The sequence below is a fragment of the Caloenas nicobarica genome, chromosome 2 (assembly GCF_036013445.1).
Source record: "Caloenas nicobarica isolate bCalNic1 chromosome 2, bCalNic1.hap1, whole genome shotgun sequence".
NCBI classification, from domain to species: domain Eukaryota; kingdom Metazoa; phylum Chordata; class Aves; order Columbiformes; family Columbidae; genus Caloenas; species Caloenas nicobarica.
In genome coordinates, this window is record NC_088246.1 from 6266875 (window position 1) to 6282441 (window position 15567).

At 51.0% G+C, this 15567-nt stretch overlaps 1 protein-coding gene across 2 annotated transcripts; it reads left to right on the forward strand.

The window, feature by feature from the left end:
* The first annotated feature begins 436 nt into the window (after positions 1-436).
* CSRNP1 (cysteine and serine rich nuclear protein 1) lies at positions 437-14698 on the forward strand. 2 transcript variants are annotated; one of them, XM_065630039.1, is made up of 5 exons: positions 437-604; positions 8017-8212; positions 10999-11258; positions 12060-12356; positions 13471-14698. In XM_065630039.1, the coding sequence occupies exons 2-5, from the start codon at positions 8041-8043 to the stop codon at positions 14452-14454; spliced, it is 1713 nt and encodes a 570-aa protein (XP_065486111.1). In that variant the 5' UTR covers positions 437-604; positions 8017-8040; the 3' UTR covers positions 14455-14698. The 2 variants fall into 2 exon arrangements, with proteins under 2 accessions (XP_065486111.1, XP_065486110.1); XM_065630038.1 differs by lacking the exon at positions 437-604 and having other exon boundaries at positions 7990-8212.
* The last annotated feature ends 869 nt before the right edge of the window (positions 14699-15567 follow it).

The following is a 15567-nucleotide window of genomic DNA, read 5'->3' on the forward strand; positions in this document are numbered from 1 at the left end:
GTCTGTGGGTCCAAACTCCTTGTCAGTCCCCAACCCCCCGTGGCACCCAAATCTGTTTTGGGGTCCAAGCTGTTCCTGTGGGTCCCCAGCTCACTGTGGGACACAAACCTCCCATGTGACCCACATCCATTTTCGGCTCCAAACAACCCCTTCCGAGTCCCCAGTTCGCTATAGGTCTCAAATCTGTTTGGGGGTCCAAGCTGTTCCCATGGGTCCCCAACTCCCTGTAGGACCCAAACCCCCCTTGGGACCCACATTCACTTCAGGGACCACGCCTGCCCGTGGCTCCCCACCCTCTGTGCCTCCCCCAGCTGTGTCCGTTCCCCAATCTCCCTCCCGTCGCTCCGCAGCGCGGGGCGGGGCGGGGCGCTGAGTCAGGCCCGCGGGGACGCCCCGCCCCGGGGCGGGGGGGAGCGGGAAGCCGGGCGGGCCGGGCGCACGCCGGCCCCGCTCCTGTCACCGCCTGCGTCAGAGCCCGGAGTTTTCCACTGACGAAAAAGGGCAGCGCGGCGGCGGCGCAGCCCCGGCAGCGGCAGAGCGGGAGGCGCCGCGCCAGGCACCGCCGCTGCAGCCGGAGCCGCCGCGCCGAGACCCGCCGCCGAAGGTAGGGCCGGCCCGGGGGCGGCCGGCGCCGGGATGGGGCTGGCGTGGGAGGGCGTTGCGGGCTCCGCCGCGGCGGGGAGAGGTTTGGTGCTCCGCCGTCCGGCTCGGGGGGTCGGCGCGGTGTCCGGCCGTCGCGGGGTCCGGTTTAGAGCCGGCTCGGCGCTTGCCCGCCGGGGGTCCGGTGCGGTGTCCGGCGCGGTGCTGGGCTGTCGGGGGTGCGGGGCAGAGCCCGTCCTGCTGCTCCGCCGTCGGGGGGTCCGTCTCGGTTCCCCGCCGCCCAGAGCCGGGCCGGCGCGCCGCCGCGGCGCCGTCTGGCCGGGCTGCTCCTGCCCGGGGGCGAGAGGAGCCCGGCGGGGCTGGGGCTGGGGCTGGGGCTGGCCCGGCGGGAGGGTCCGGGACCCCCGGGGCGGCGGGACCGCGTTCCCTGGGGGCGGGGGGTTCGCTGCTCCCCGAGCCCTCCCGCACTTTCCCCTCGGTAGAAAACCCCGCGCTCTATATTCATATAAATACCTATATATTTATTTAGAGTAGCGCCGAGTTTCTCCCCCCCACCCCCCCCGTCAGTTAAGGCTCTGCTCCATCTTTACGGTTGCGGTTCCAATTTTCTGATGTTGAAAGAAAGGCTGGCGGGGGGGTGGGAGGCAGAGGGGGAGCCTTGCCGGTTCGCTCTTCCCCAAATCTGCCCGGCTGGGGATGCTTTCCCGTCGCTACAGCAACACCTACCGACCGGCGCACGGATGGACAGACGGGCCGATAGAGAGCGGGTTCCCTCCCCCCCCCACCTACTGGAATAAAAAAAAAAATCGGGGATTTAACTGAGCACCTGAGACAAGGAGAAAAAAAAATCACCTCACACAACCCAAACCACTAAATTTTCTCAGTGCGCGTTGGGTTTTTTTGTGTGTGTTTCCCCCCCCCCGGCATCCTCAAAAGTGTCTGTCACCTCCGAGTTACATAATGTCGCTGTAGGAAGAGGCTGACACATAGGGACAACCCTTTCCTAAAGCAGCCCTGCCTTACTAACGTCTGGTAATGGCAACGCCTCGGCGGGATGGAGAGAAAAACCTCACGGCCATTTACAAACCTCAAAGTCTTGTCGGTTGTTACAGGGAACTCATCCACAGTTACTATTATTTTTTTTTTTCCCACTATATATATATATATATTTCCCCCTCTGCTGAGCAGTTTGCAAATGAAGCCCATCAAGGTTGGGGGGGTTTATTTTCGGGATGGCGCGTTTGTTCTCCGCACGGAGAGACTCTGCAGCTCCCGGCAAGCCTTTAATAATTCAGCGCAGGAAATGCGGTCGTATATATAGCAGGCAAGGTAGTGCACGGCATGTACCTACAGGAGGACAAATATGGAAACCTGGTGTGAATTATTCATGAGGTGTAATCAAATAGAGGATTTTCCTAGACAAAGCACACTTCTCTGTTTTCATATTTATTACAGAACAATCTGCACCGAGTACATTTGAACCTCGTTTCATTTGGGCCATGTCAGATAACCTTTAATGTATTTGCTAATTATTTACCTTTCAAGTGGCCAGTGAGAAATAAGGGCTTGATAGAAAAATCTTGAAAAGCCCTTTTCTTTGTGGCTTTCTGAAAATTAGTAGATGGAGTAAATGCCTCTGATGCTCTTTCCTGGGGAAGGTGTTTTGCCTGTTTAGTTTCTGGCAGGAGAATAAACTCGTGGTGCTACGAACTGATTCATGCTCCTGCTCCGTGGCACGGGGTGCGTTGGGTTTTGCTGTTGCATAGTAGGCAGAGGCTATTTTTAACTGGAGCAAGGTTATGAAACCTTAGACCCAGCTGAGTGAAAATAATCTGGTCTGAACTGGAAAGCACAGCTTGCGTGGCCGGGGACACACGCGGGGACTGGAGGGTCCTGGCGGGGTGATCCCGATCACCTTGACCCCCCGCCCCGGTCAGCCCCGAAATTGGGAAGTGGTGTCATCACAGAGGCTGTCACAGGGAAACCACTTAAGTAAATATGTAAAGAGTTAGAGTAGTTAAATGAACGAGCAATGAATCAGCGTTGATAGCACGGTGATTATTAAGTAACCCAGCGGCATTACTGGACTCACCTCTGCTGTCAGACATCAAATGTCTGGGATAGCTCAGCGGGAAGCTCCGCTCCACACCAGTTTTTGGCGATACCTGCACCCCAAGGTCGCCCAACCCGCAATGAACATCAGCGCGCGAATAAAACGCCCGCCCCGAAAACTTCCCCGGGTTTGCTCCACGAGTCACGCTGGTAGCCGTACCTGGCTAAAATATGCAGTGGTGGTTTTGTGTTTTTTTTTTTTTTTAAACTAATATTTACTCCTGCTAGACCTGCACAGCCACTGCGGCCCTGGGGGAGGGAGCGCGAGCCGCTCTGACTCACGGCTCAGCAGTTGGTAACTCGCTCCCAGTGTGTCGGGAAGAGTCCACCTTGGCTTCCCCGGGTTGTAGGCAGCTCCCTATGCTTGTAAAGGCGACGAACTGGCTCAAAAAGTCGCTCGGAAAGAAATACTTTTCATATATTGCCCTAGGGTTTGAGGGGGTTTTTTTGTTTGTTTGCTTTACCCAAATTGCTTTGCAGAAGAAAGTTTGCTGTCAATAGCCCATGCATGAATTTGGGATCCTTCTATCCTTTAGGATGCTCCACCGACAGAAAGCCCAAAATGTGAAATATCCTTGCGCGTAGGTGTTCTGCGATACCGTGGGAGTTGTGGCACAAGCAAACGCAGCCGCTAGACTCGCTGGGAGAAGTTTGTTTTGCTTTGCTTGCACTGGTGCAAAAAAACATATATAGCCCCAAAATAAAGAGCTGAAACATCTCTACATACTTCTGCGCAAAGCCATGATGCCTCTTTGTGCAGTCTCTTATAAACAGACTAACTGGACACTGGTCGGGGTTTTAGTTGCCTTCCTCTGCGCTTGGCTAAACAAATGCCAAACCTTCTTAAATCTAAATTACTCGAAATATTTACTGTTGAGACGTCGTCCAAGAGGAGGATAGTTAAAACATTAATTCCTCGCATTCCAGTGTATTAGGGCTTTGCCCTGCGACTTGCTGAGCGCCAGAAATGGGACTTTGCAGATTCGATTCCCTTCCCCCCAACTAGACAGCCACCCCCACCCACTCCACCCCCCAACTTTAATGCTTAAAAAAAGGAGGGAGAGAAAGAGAAAGGAATGCACATCTGGGCTAAATATTTGTTAGAAAGTATTCCCAGGATAGTGGGAGTTCTGGTGCCAGAGAGGAATTCCTGCGGGTTTGATCCATTGCATTATGTACTTGTTCCAAAAGCTGTTTTCAGTAAAATAGATGGGTAAGAAGTCTTAGCCAAGAACAGAATGTCTTTTTTGGCAACTAAAAGGAAGATAGGATTATTTTATTTCAGGTTATGCAAAAGAAAAAAAAAAGGAAGGTGGTAAAATCCTGCAATCAATGGTGCCTGCAGAGATTTGCAACAGCAAGCATAGATATAAATATATATCTCTTTTTTTTTCATGCTGCTGCACACATTTTTGTGACTTCAATGTAAGACATAAATGTGGATTTAAGATTACGCGTGGAATTACCGCAATTAAAATATCCTCGCTGTGTCTGAATTGGCCTCTCGTTTTTTCTGGCTGAGTGGCCAGGGGTTTGGGTGACATGGGTTTCAAGGCAGCATCCAAATCGCTGACGTGAATTCTGCTCCCAAGTGTCAGGGCGAGGAGGGGAGAGGATGGTCTTTGCCTTGACAGCAAAACCCCCATCTGGAGGATTTTTTGGGGATGGGTACAGCAAAATCCCCATCTGGAGGATTTTTTGGGGATGGGTACAGCAAAACCCCCATCTGGAGGATTTTTTTGGGGATGGGTACAGCAAAACCCCCATCTGGAGGATTTTTTGGGGATGGGTACAAGTAGATACCAATTGGTGCAGCCCTTTTACATCACATTTAGCTCCTGAGAAGGATTTGAAAACTTGACCTGGAAAACATCGCAGCTGTAAATCAGCAAAGAGGGGGATGGCGTTACGGGGGGAAAAATTAATGTGTTTTTGGCTGGTGGGCAACAGGTTCACCAGCTTTTCCCCATTAATTGAGAATCATGTTTGCACGACACTTACTTTGCATTAAGAAAACAATAGGTGTTTTGAATAAGACAGCATGCCAAGGGTGTGTTTTTTCTATGCATTTGGCATTTTCTTGTAGGAGATGCACACACCTCCCTTCATCCTTCTGCCAGACGTGTCTAGTCAGTGATGATAACATTCAACAAAGATTAAAAAAATTGCACGGTCTTATATACAACTTGCCTTGGCTCTGCCTTGTTGTTTGTGTCATTTTGGTTATCCCTCTTGAGGAAAACACTCCATTTTTAATTGCTCTGTGGTTTGGGGGGAGGCGACGTGGCTTGTGATGGGCGCTGTGGGGTTTGCAGGTGACCTGAGTATCAGGGGCTGCATCGCTCTGCGGCATCGCCGTGTCCACCTTCTCGCTTCTCTGGGAGTCCTGCAGACCAGGTAGATCCTGGTAGAAACAGTTGCCACGTGGGTTTTGGGGGTTATTTTGGGCCAGACCTTGGAGTTATCCTCATTTCAGTGGTGTGACCGTGGCTGCTCCACCACCCTCCGGTGTCTCCTGCAAGGCTTGGATGTGGTCAGTGTCGCATCTCCAAGGGTGTTTGCCATTGGGCATGTGTCCTACGGGCTTTTGGGGGAGCTGGTTTCTCCCTCCCTTGGCTGGATGGTGACATCCTTCTCCAGTGACATCGGAGGTGTCCTTTGGAGCAGGGAGCAGCTGCTTTGTGGCGCAAACTGATGCTTTTTGAAGCCACGTGTGGCTTTTTGTTGGTTTTTTTTTTTGTGTGTGTGTAGTTGTTGTTTGTTTGTTTGATTAGGGTTTTTTGTGGGGTTTTTTTGCAAAGTTTTTGGCTGCTCTGGGTGGACGAATGATGAAGGGAGTGGAGCATCTCCCATATGAGGAAAGGCTGAGGGAGCTGGGGCTCTTGAGCTTGGAGGAGACTGAGGGCTGACCTCATCAATGTTTATAAATATGTAAAGTTTGAGTGTCAGGAGGATGGAGCCAGGCTCTTCTCAGTGACAACCAATGATAGGACAAGGGGCAATGGGTGCAAACTGGAACACAGGAGGTTTCATTTAAATTTGAGAAGAAACTTCTCCACAGTGAGGGTGCCAGAGCCTGGCCCAGGCTGCCCAGGGAGGTTGTGGAGTCTCCTTCTCTGCAGACATTCCAACCCGCCTGGACACCTTCCTGTGTAACCTCATCTGGGTGTTCCTGCTCCGGCGGGGGGATTGGACTGGATGAGCTTTCGAGGTCCCTTCCAGTCCCTGACATTCTGTGATTCTGTGATTGATTCTGTGGTGATGGCGTCAGCTGGGACGAGCAAACTCTGCCTGCAGCCCAGGCCTTGAATCGGACCCCTGCCGTGGATTTGGGAGGTGTTTCTTTGCTCCCGGTTGTTTCTTAACACAAACACGAGACAGAGCAGGAGGCAGAAAAACATAATAGAAGTAAAAAGGTTTTAATCGCAGCCGGGTTTGGGCTTCGTGGCTGCCCGCGAGCTCCGCTTTGCTGGGAAGGGGTTAACCCAGGTGTCAGGTAGGACGTGTGCTGCCGGGACTGGAGGGTGGCCAAATCCACCTTCTCCCCATCTGTTTGGGATTAAGGCCAAAAAACCAACAACCCCTCTGTGGTAAAACCACCTGCAGCTCCAGGCCCGCTGAGGAGGAGGAAGGATGGAGGGGGTTGCCTCTCCCCGGCCCCCAAATTTAGGGGGTGGTGGGGGATGCAGCAGCCCAGTGGGCACGTTGCAGTGAATGATTAACTTCTTCAGGCCGAGGAACCGCTTCATCCAGGGCGGGTTTTTTTGGCCTTTTAGGGGACCATTGTCTTCTGGGAAGCTGTTGGTAAACATAATTAACGAGGGCTTTGAAGGCACCGCGTTGTGCTCCCGTCCTGTGACGTGTTGCCGTGCGGCGCTGTCGCGATATTGAAAATCCCGTCGTGGAGGGTTTGGAGCTGATGTGCTTGGGGCTGTCAGGAGGGCGGGTTTGGTGTTCTGTGGTTTTGTTTTGTTTTGTTTTTCTTTTTCAGAGACTTAAATTAACCTCAGACATGCAAAAGAGAGTGAGAAAGTGCTATAGTTACAAAGAATAAATTTGGCGGGTGGAGGAGTTTCAGGTGTCAGGAGGGGACCGGGTGTCTGGCACCCCCGTATCTGCACTGTCACCAACCTGTGTGTGTCTGTCCCAGTATCATCTGAATTTTAGGGACGCTTTAGGTATTAGCTCTGGTTTTATTGAAGCACCGGGGTGGCTGGTAGCATCCCACAATGCTGGGGCTCTCCCTTCCTTGCTGGAGGGGGTTTCTGGGCTGGGGTTGCATCTCTGCCACCCTGGTTGTGCCTTACAGCCCCGTGGGATGGGCTCAAAGCAAATCATTCCTCCGGCAGCAGCCTGGTTCTCAGCTTTGGATACGGCTCACTGGCTTCAGAATAAGCTGGCAGTGACTTCTGCAGAAGCGGGGGCATCTGGTAAGGAGTTGCCAGCATCCAAAGGGAGAAATTGTCCATGCAAGAGCATCCCAGGTTAGGTGGGATTGGCCTATTGTAGGCAAGGTATTGGCTTTTGTGGTATTTCGGGAGGCAGAAAACCCACAAACTTCATAAAAGCAAAGGTAAACCATGCAACAAAGTTGTGCTTTGTGGGATTTTTTTTTTTTTTTTTTTTTTCCTTGAGATGAGCATGCAGGAAATTTAGGAATCTCGGCAAGTACAGAATTCCATTGTTTTTAATTAGCTGTGTTGTCTGTAATTCCTACTATGCTTGATACATAACCCAGCCTAAACAAGAATAGCTTATTGAATGGGGGACTGACTATGAAAGGCACCGTGAGGAGAAGGGCTGTTCTTCACAGTTGATATATTCGTATTTCAGTGCTTCATTTAATAAGTCTGTTTCCCCAGGGGGCTGTAGCAAGTAAATCATGCCAACAGATTGTTCTCTGCAAACGGGCTTATTTTTGTAATTAGCGAGACGTTAAAGCTGTAACTGCATAGAAAGCGATCTGGGTAAGGAGTTAACGTGGAAGAATTGCTAAGCAAAATGTAATACTTATTGTTTGATAATGATCGTGTTGATTGAATTGGTTTCTGGACAGTTTGTTGTCTGTGATAGTTGTTTTTTTATGCAATGTCGTAAAATGGGAAAGAAATTCAGCAGGTGTGTGCAGAGAGTGTTAGAAAGGTGTGTGGTTTTTTTTGGCAGGAGCACTTTTAGGGAATCACACCTGCATGGCCAGGTGGACCTGATGGAGAAGTCTTGCTGGGGGTTAAAACCATCCTGCTCATCACCAGAAACTACCAGCCTTTCCCTCGCTTCATGTCGCTTTTCTCCTTTGTTTTCCAGTTATATGAAAAATACGGCGTCACCATGAGTGGAGTGTTGAAAAGGAAGTACGAAGAGCTGGGGGATGACAGCACCTACTGCTCCTCCTCCTCCTGCTCCCCCCTCTCCTCCTCGGCGTCCTCGGGCTGGGATTCGGATGAGGAAAGCTCCCGCGGGGAGCCCAAGCCCAGTTCTGCCTTAACGCCCAACTTCACCCGTGAGTATCTCTTCTCTGGGATGAAACGTGCCCGCACACGGGTTTTTTGTAGCATGGTGGTGGGTTCGTCACCTCTGTTCATGCAGAGACCGCCTTGGAGCCCACCTTCAGGGGTCAAAGTGGCTGTAACACCAGCTCTGCGTCGTTACACCAATTTATCTTGTTTTTCGTAGTCGGTCAGCGTATTCAGGGTAGTCTTTCTCAGCCCTTCCTCCGAGCGTGTATCATCCCGTTATGGTGGTTTTGCTGAAATGGAAATTTCCGGGATCAGAAGCCCAAGGACCTGAGTGTGCAGAGACAGGCAGGTGCCTCCAAGCTGGTTGGACCATCCCACCATCCTTCAATGCCCTGTCAAGCTATTCACAGAATCACAGGCTGGTTGGGGTGGGAAGGGACCTCTGGAGATCATCCAGTCCAACCCACCTGCTAAAGCAGGGTCACCAGAGCAGATCACACAGGAATGTGTCCAGGTGGGTTTGAATGTCTCCAGAGAAGGAGATTCCACAACCTCTCTGGGCAGCCTGTTCCAGGCTCTGGCACCTCAAAGGAAAGAAGTTTCTCCTCATATTCAGATGGAACTTGCCTATTCCATAGGCAACAACTAAATAGACAGCAAAGGCCCATAACGCTGGTTCTTAAAAATGATTAACCAGCAGCGTAATTACCATTTCAGAACGTTTTCTACGTAAGCTGGGTGCTTTGCCAAAGAACATGACACATTTGACATTGCCTCTGCTCTTACTACAGATAAATGCTGTTTTGTTTCCCCAGCAATATCAATTTTGAAAGCTTTTTAGGAAAACACACAGAAGACAAGGTTGAAAAATCCCTTATCTGCCATACGAAGGGAAAAATAAAAGATACAATAGGGGACCATCTTCATGGAGGAGAAATAGTCCAACCTAGTAAATTATACTGAACACCCAGTGAATACAGCAGTTAAGGTCCACTTAGCAGACATACACAAACACGCAGCGGTCTGAAAAGCCTTTAGAAGTCTTGTAATAATAAAGAGTCTCATTCTTGCTTGTCTTCCCAGGTTTTGTGACAAAACAATGAACTTTTTGTATTCTCTGGCTCAATTGGAAAAGGGTCAGGGATGGGAAAACAATTTCAGAGGGGGGGGGATGCGGGGAGGGAGAAGCAAATGCCAAAGTGCAGCAGCTCAGCTGATAGATGATCGCGGTGGTTAACTCGCCTTTTGATAAAGCGCTAATGTTTTAGAAGATTGAGTCAAGGTTATTATGAAAATGCAACGCGCAGTGCAAAGATATCATCAAAGCGACTGCAGAGCCCAGTGTGAAACCCTCAGCTCTTTAGCAGAAGCTGCTGACGCAGCTGGTTGAACACGTTTTGGTTTTTGTTGGTTGAGTTTTTTTTCCGTATGAAACCGAAATGCTGTATTTTCGCCAGCAAGACCTGTGAAATGTGGGTGCAGCTAGCTGTCCAGTCTTGCATTTTCCCAGCATTTGGGGCCAGCCAAACCAGCTGAGCCCCTCGGGTTTTCGGCTGGTTCTTTGCCGTGGGGCTGCCTGTGGCTCTGCCATCCAGAGAGCGGGGCTCAGATCGCCCATCCTTTCTGGGTTGTTTTTTTTTTGCCATGTTCTCCATGGTAGCAGCCAAGACATCCACGTACCAGCAGAGAATGGAGGTAAAAACCCCGACCACTGAATTTGTGTGTGACTGTCATGCTTGCAGCAGCAAAGGCAGCTCTGCAATCCAGCGTTTTGCTGTGCTTTCCATGGCCAGCTACGCTCGTGGAAACTCATTGACTCTCAAACTGCCCTGGCTAATTAGCCCACCTCCATCTGCTACACTTGCACGTGCAAACGCGCAGAACGGAGTATCTCTGGAGAGGCTTCGCTTTAAATGGTGTGAAGCGTGTTTCAGCAGTTTAAGATAAACCAGAGTCATGTATTGCCGTGTTTACCCTGGGATCACCTGCACGGAGATTAACATCTTTGCAGCTGCTCTCAAACGAGTCTCTTGAGAATAAACTATAGATTCATAGTTCCTCCCAGTGGGTGGTGAAAGGAAGTGCCAGAAAAACAGCCGTTTGGGCTGTTTTCTACCCTGCCACAGAAGCTGGAGCCAGGCAGCGCTGGAGTGTCGGTGCTCCAGCATCCTGGGAGGGAACCACGAGCTTCTGAACGTGGGGCAGGGTACTTGGGTTTAGAGCAAGACAGGCATGTAGGATGGTTTGTTGCTTGTTCGTTATGCTCTGCTGCACATGAAGAATAAGCAAATGTGTGTTTCCTGGAGGAAACCAAGCGGGAAGGAGAAGCAGCAGCGGTTTCTTAGGGCGAATCTCATCAGTGACTCTGAGGCACTGGGGCTTGGCTTAGTTTCCTCTCCATCCTCATCCCACATTTGAAGCATTGTAGAATCATAGAATCATTTTGGTTGGAAAAGACCCTCAGGATCATCGAGTCCAACTATAACCTAACTCTAGTACTAAACTGTGTCCCTAACAACCTCGTCTATGCGCCTTTTAAACCCCTCCAGGGATGGTGATTCCACCACTGCCCTGGGCAGCCTGTTCCAGTGCCTGGCAACCCTTTCCGGGAAAAATTTTTTCCTTCTTAGCTCCTAAAACACCAGAAGCCATCAAGCGACATTGTAACCTTGTCCCATCATGTCCCTGTTGAGAGAGTAATTGCAAGTCCTGCCTGTTTGTCATATTTACAGCCTGTTTGTAGTATTTCTATCCTGGTTGCAGGATGGCAGTACTGACTTTGTGACTCTTTTTTTTTTTTTTTTTTTCCCCCCCTCCTCCCTGTTTTTAGCCACATCCATCCTGAAGAAAACCAAGCGACTAAAGAAGAACAATGTGGAGTTTGACCGGGTCACTGTGTTTTACTTCCCACGCTGCCAGGGGTTCACGAGCGTGCCTAGTCGCGGGGGCTGCACCCTGGGGATGGTGAGCAAACACAGCTCCTCCCGGCAGTTCACGCTGGCGGAGTTTTCCAAGGAGCAGGAAAATGTTCGTCGGGAGAAACTCGAAGAGAAATTGAAAGAGGAGAAGTTGGAAGCGCTGAAATGGAAAGTGAGTAGGAGCGTGGGGCCGGGTTGGTGAGAAGCGGGTGGATGTCGTTAGTTAGTGGCTGGTTTGTAGTAGGAGCCTGTCTGGGATCATAGAATCATTTTGGTTGGAAGAAACCCTCAAGATCATTGAGTCCAACCGTTAACCTGACACTGGCACTAAGCCATATCCCTAAGAACCTCATCTGTGCATCTTTTAAACCCCTCCAGGGATGGTGACTCCACCACTGCCCTGGGCAGCCTGTTCCAATGCCCGACAGCCCTTTCTGAAGGCCTGGGGGTACCAGTACTTAACCCTGTTTGGGTTTCCAAAAAACCACAGGCTCTGGTGTGGGATTTTCAACTCAGTTCTCCACCCTTGAAAGGTGGCGGAAAATTTGCTGAACTGTGTCAGGTGTCTGTCAGGTCTTTGGGGCCTCTAATGCAGATTTTGGTCCTGGGGTTGGCTGCCATGGGGGGCAGATCTTTCCCTCCTTGTTTCTGCCGACAGAGCCACAGGCTGGTTGGGGTTGGAAGGGACCTCTGGAGATCATCCAGTCCAACCCACCTGCTAACGCAGGGTCACCAGAGCAGATCACACAGGAATGTGTCCAGGGGGGTTTGAATGTCTCCAGAGAAGGAGACTCCACACCCTCTCTGGGCAGCCTGGTCCAGGGCTCTGGCACCTCACAGGAAAGAAGTTTCTCCTCATGTTCAGATGGAACCTTCTGTGCTTCAGTCTGTGCACAGACCAGGGGGTGCTGCTGGCTCTATGTCCCCAACAGGTCCCTAATGCTTTGCCCTTCTTTTTTTTTTTTCCCCTCAGCTAACCATGAACGGCACGAAGGAGTCAGAGGAGGCCAACCAGCTCACCATCGACGACATCTCTGACGACGACATCGACGTCAGCAACGTGGACCTGGAGGACGGCTTCTTCCTCCAGCCCTACCCCGCCAAGAAGAGACGCGCGCTGCTGAAAGCCGTGGGGGTGAAGAAGATTGACAAGGAGGAGAAGCGGGAGCTGCACAACATCCGTCTGTCCCGGGAGGACTGTGGCTGCGACTGCCGGGAGGTCTGCGACCCCGAGACCTGCAGCTGCAGCTTGGCAGGCATCAAATGTCAGGTACTGCCCTCGCCTCTGGGCAGGGGGGAAAAGCCGCGGCTGCAGTTGATGTGTATGTTAAATAAAGCAGAGGGGTTTTGAGCAAGCAGGACAGAGTTAGGACAGCTTGTAACATGCATCTGTTCCCACCTGCGCTTTGAGCGAAGCAGGTGGGAAAAGCTCTTGGAGATGCTCCCCAGGCTGTGAGGCAGATGCTGCTTGAAAGCGTCTGCATCCCGAAACACACGTGCAGCCGTCCACACGCTGACGTTGCAGCCGCGGGGATGTGCCCCAGCCTGCAGCGTGAGCGTCCGGCCCCACGAGACCCGTGCTGCTCGGTCCGCTGTTGGGGATGGGCCGCCTGGGAACGTCTTGGCAAACAAAAGCTGCTCGGCTCCATCGTGTGAGGCTGCAATTTCTCCTCCTCCCCTTAGTGTGTTTGGTTTTTTGTTGTTATTGTTTTTTGGTTTTGTTGTGTTTTGGTTTTTTTTTCCTTGGTGAATGTGGGAGTGTCAGCTGAGCATCAGCTCACAGCTGGCTGTGCAGACCACCTGCAAAGCGGGGTGATCCCTGTATCTTCAGTTACCTTATGATATTATTTTTATTTTTACGAATGCCTGTCCAGCTGTCTTGGGGGAGCCATATTGGCTATTCTGGGTGTCGCTCGCTCCCTCGATGCCGTGGCTGCAGGCTGGGGCGGTGTAGGTGGGTGTGCACAGGCGGACGGGTGCTCCATGTGCACGTCACAGCTCCCCTCTAGCGGCTGACGATAACGGGGACATCGAGGTGCTGCAGATGCCTGTTGAGAAATTGACCTTGTCTCTGCAAGGGGCAGAAGGTCATGATAGAGATAAGGTGCTAAATATCGTGATGCGATATCTACAAGCTCATGATTGCCCCCTTATGTCTCCTTTTGGAATGTTATATTTTGCTTTTTTTGGAATGCTTTAACTTCAGTTGTACTGAAATCTGACCTTTTTTATGACAACACTTCAAAGGAGTGGGGTATCATTTATTATTAGATATTTTTCAGTCTGCTTTTAAACTCCTCAGCTGTTACTTGGCTTCTCGGGGTGGGTGAGTCCCAAGTGGTTTTCCGGGTTCGTTCCTAACTCTCTGCTCCTCCTTGCACCAGATGGATCACACCTCGTTCCCTTGCGGCTGCACCAAAGATGGCTGCGGCAACACCGAGGGCAGGATCGAGTTCAACCAGGCCCGCGTTCAGACCCACTTCATCCACACCATCATGAAGCTGGAGCTGGAGAAGCAGCAGCAGAGCAGCGAGAAGGCAGCGGAGGCCGAACCCCCTTTTCGGGAGCGGCTCCCGCCCTTGGGATGCGCGGCAGGGAAGGGCTCTTTGGAGGAACGCGCCGTGCCGCTGGCACCCGCCTTCCAGTTCAGCCCCGACCTGGAGGCCCTGGGGGAGAACAGCTGCAGCAGCGACATGACGGACTCCTCCATCTCCTCCCACCCCAGCGAGGACCTGGAGGAGCCCTACGAGAGCCTCCCCTCCGACAAATCCCAATCGGACGTGGACGACGACGGCTTGGCCCGCATCCTCCACTTCAACGACTCGGACGCCGAGGAAGAGGGCAGCCACGGCCAGGATGACCTGAGTTGCTTCAACCCCACTGACTTCTTCATCGAGGACCACGGCGGCGAGGCCAAGCCTGTCCCCGGCCACTTGTCCCACCTCTCCGAGTGCCTGGATGAGAATGCCAACCAGGACGGTGGGGGTTTGCTGGAGGATGCTGCCCACGCGCGGTGCGACGGGCTGTCCTGCTGCGCCTCGTCCCCAGCCGAGCCTTGCTCCAAGAGCTACGCCGACCTCAGCCTTTCCTCCGACTCCTTGGATTTCTTCCAGTCCTTCTCAGACTATAACTTGGGACCCCTTTACAACTCCTTAAAGGAGTACGAGAACCTCGATAACTTCTCAGCGTTACAGTTTCAGTTGCCTAATTTCCCCAGCTTCCCGCAAGCTGGAGATCAGGGCTCCTGTTTCTTGGAGTCCCTCATCGGTTTGTCAGAATCCGTCCCCGAAACCCCGGCCCCTTTCACAGACAATCAGCTTTTGGAGGATGCCATCAAGTCATCGCTGATGGAGACGGTGAAAGTGTGAAACGCCCACGTGGCTGGGGCGGCAAGGACCGGTGCCAAAATGAAACCTGAAGAACAGTCGGGTGGGCAAACTTTCACAAGAAGGATGATGTTGCTACTCAAAATAAGGAGGAAAAAAACAACAACAGCAAAACTTTCTAAGCAAACAAACTATTTTTGGTCTTTATAGAACGTGGACGTTTTGACATACTGCAGCTACAATCAGTTCTCTTGCTGTTTGTGCAAAAATTTCTAAACTTTCATGATGGGGTGGGGTGGGAGGGAGGGGAAAAAGACTTTCACGTATGAATTTCTTTGTGTTTTGTATGAAAAGACCTGTTGAGAAATACTCCTCGCTAACGTTGCCAGTCGTACACACAGCCCCTTCTAGAAATGTTTCAGTGTTGCAGGAACTTTTTACGACAACTTTTTGAAGCTGTATTTATTGTGAAAATTCGTGGTTTGCGTAAGAGTTAGCCCAACATGCTCTTGCGTTTAAATCTGACAACGTTTACAGAAGAGATACATACACTATATACGTAATCATTCTTCATCTATTTATTGCAAATTCCAGAATTTAACTAGCCACCGAAGCTTGAACTAGCATGAAACCTTATTTAAATTGGTAATACCTCAGATGTATTATGTGCACAATCTTTTTTTTTTTTTTTTTGCATAATATATCTGTATTTATTTATTTTCTACCTGTAGTACATTAATAGCACTGTGGTTTATCCATGACCTGGAAGGGCGGTAAGGTCTTCAGCAGCACCCGTCCTAAAGACGATGTGATTTTCTGAGTCTGAAAGGTGCTGGCTGTTGGGTCTTCACTTCACATTTCTGAAAGAGCCGAATGCAAAGGGGTGGGAGGGGAGAGATGGGGGAAACGTTTGTGCAACGTCCTTTGGTTTCTATCAGCCCTCTAGTAAACATGGTGATGATGATGTCTCGTCTCCTTAACATCGCTATGGAGAGCAGAACAACCCAAACCTTCAGCTATTCCAGAAATAACACGAACTAGCTCTATTTAAAACAAAAGAAATGAAACCCCTTCTCAGAAATGATAATTTATTTAATTTCCTAAGGGTTTTGGCCATGGGCTCTGTCGTGATCCGTTATGGTGCCTGAACACGCA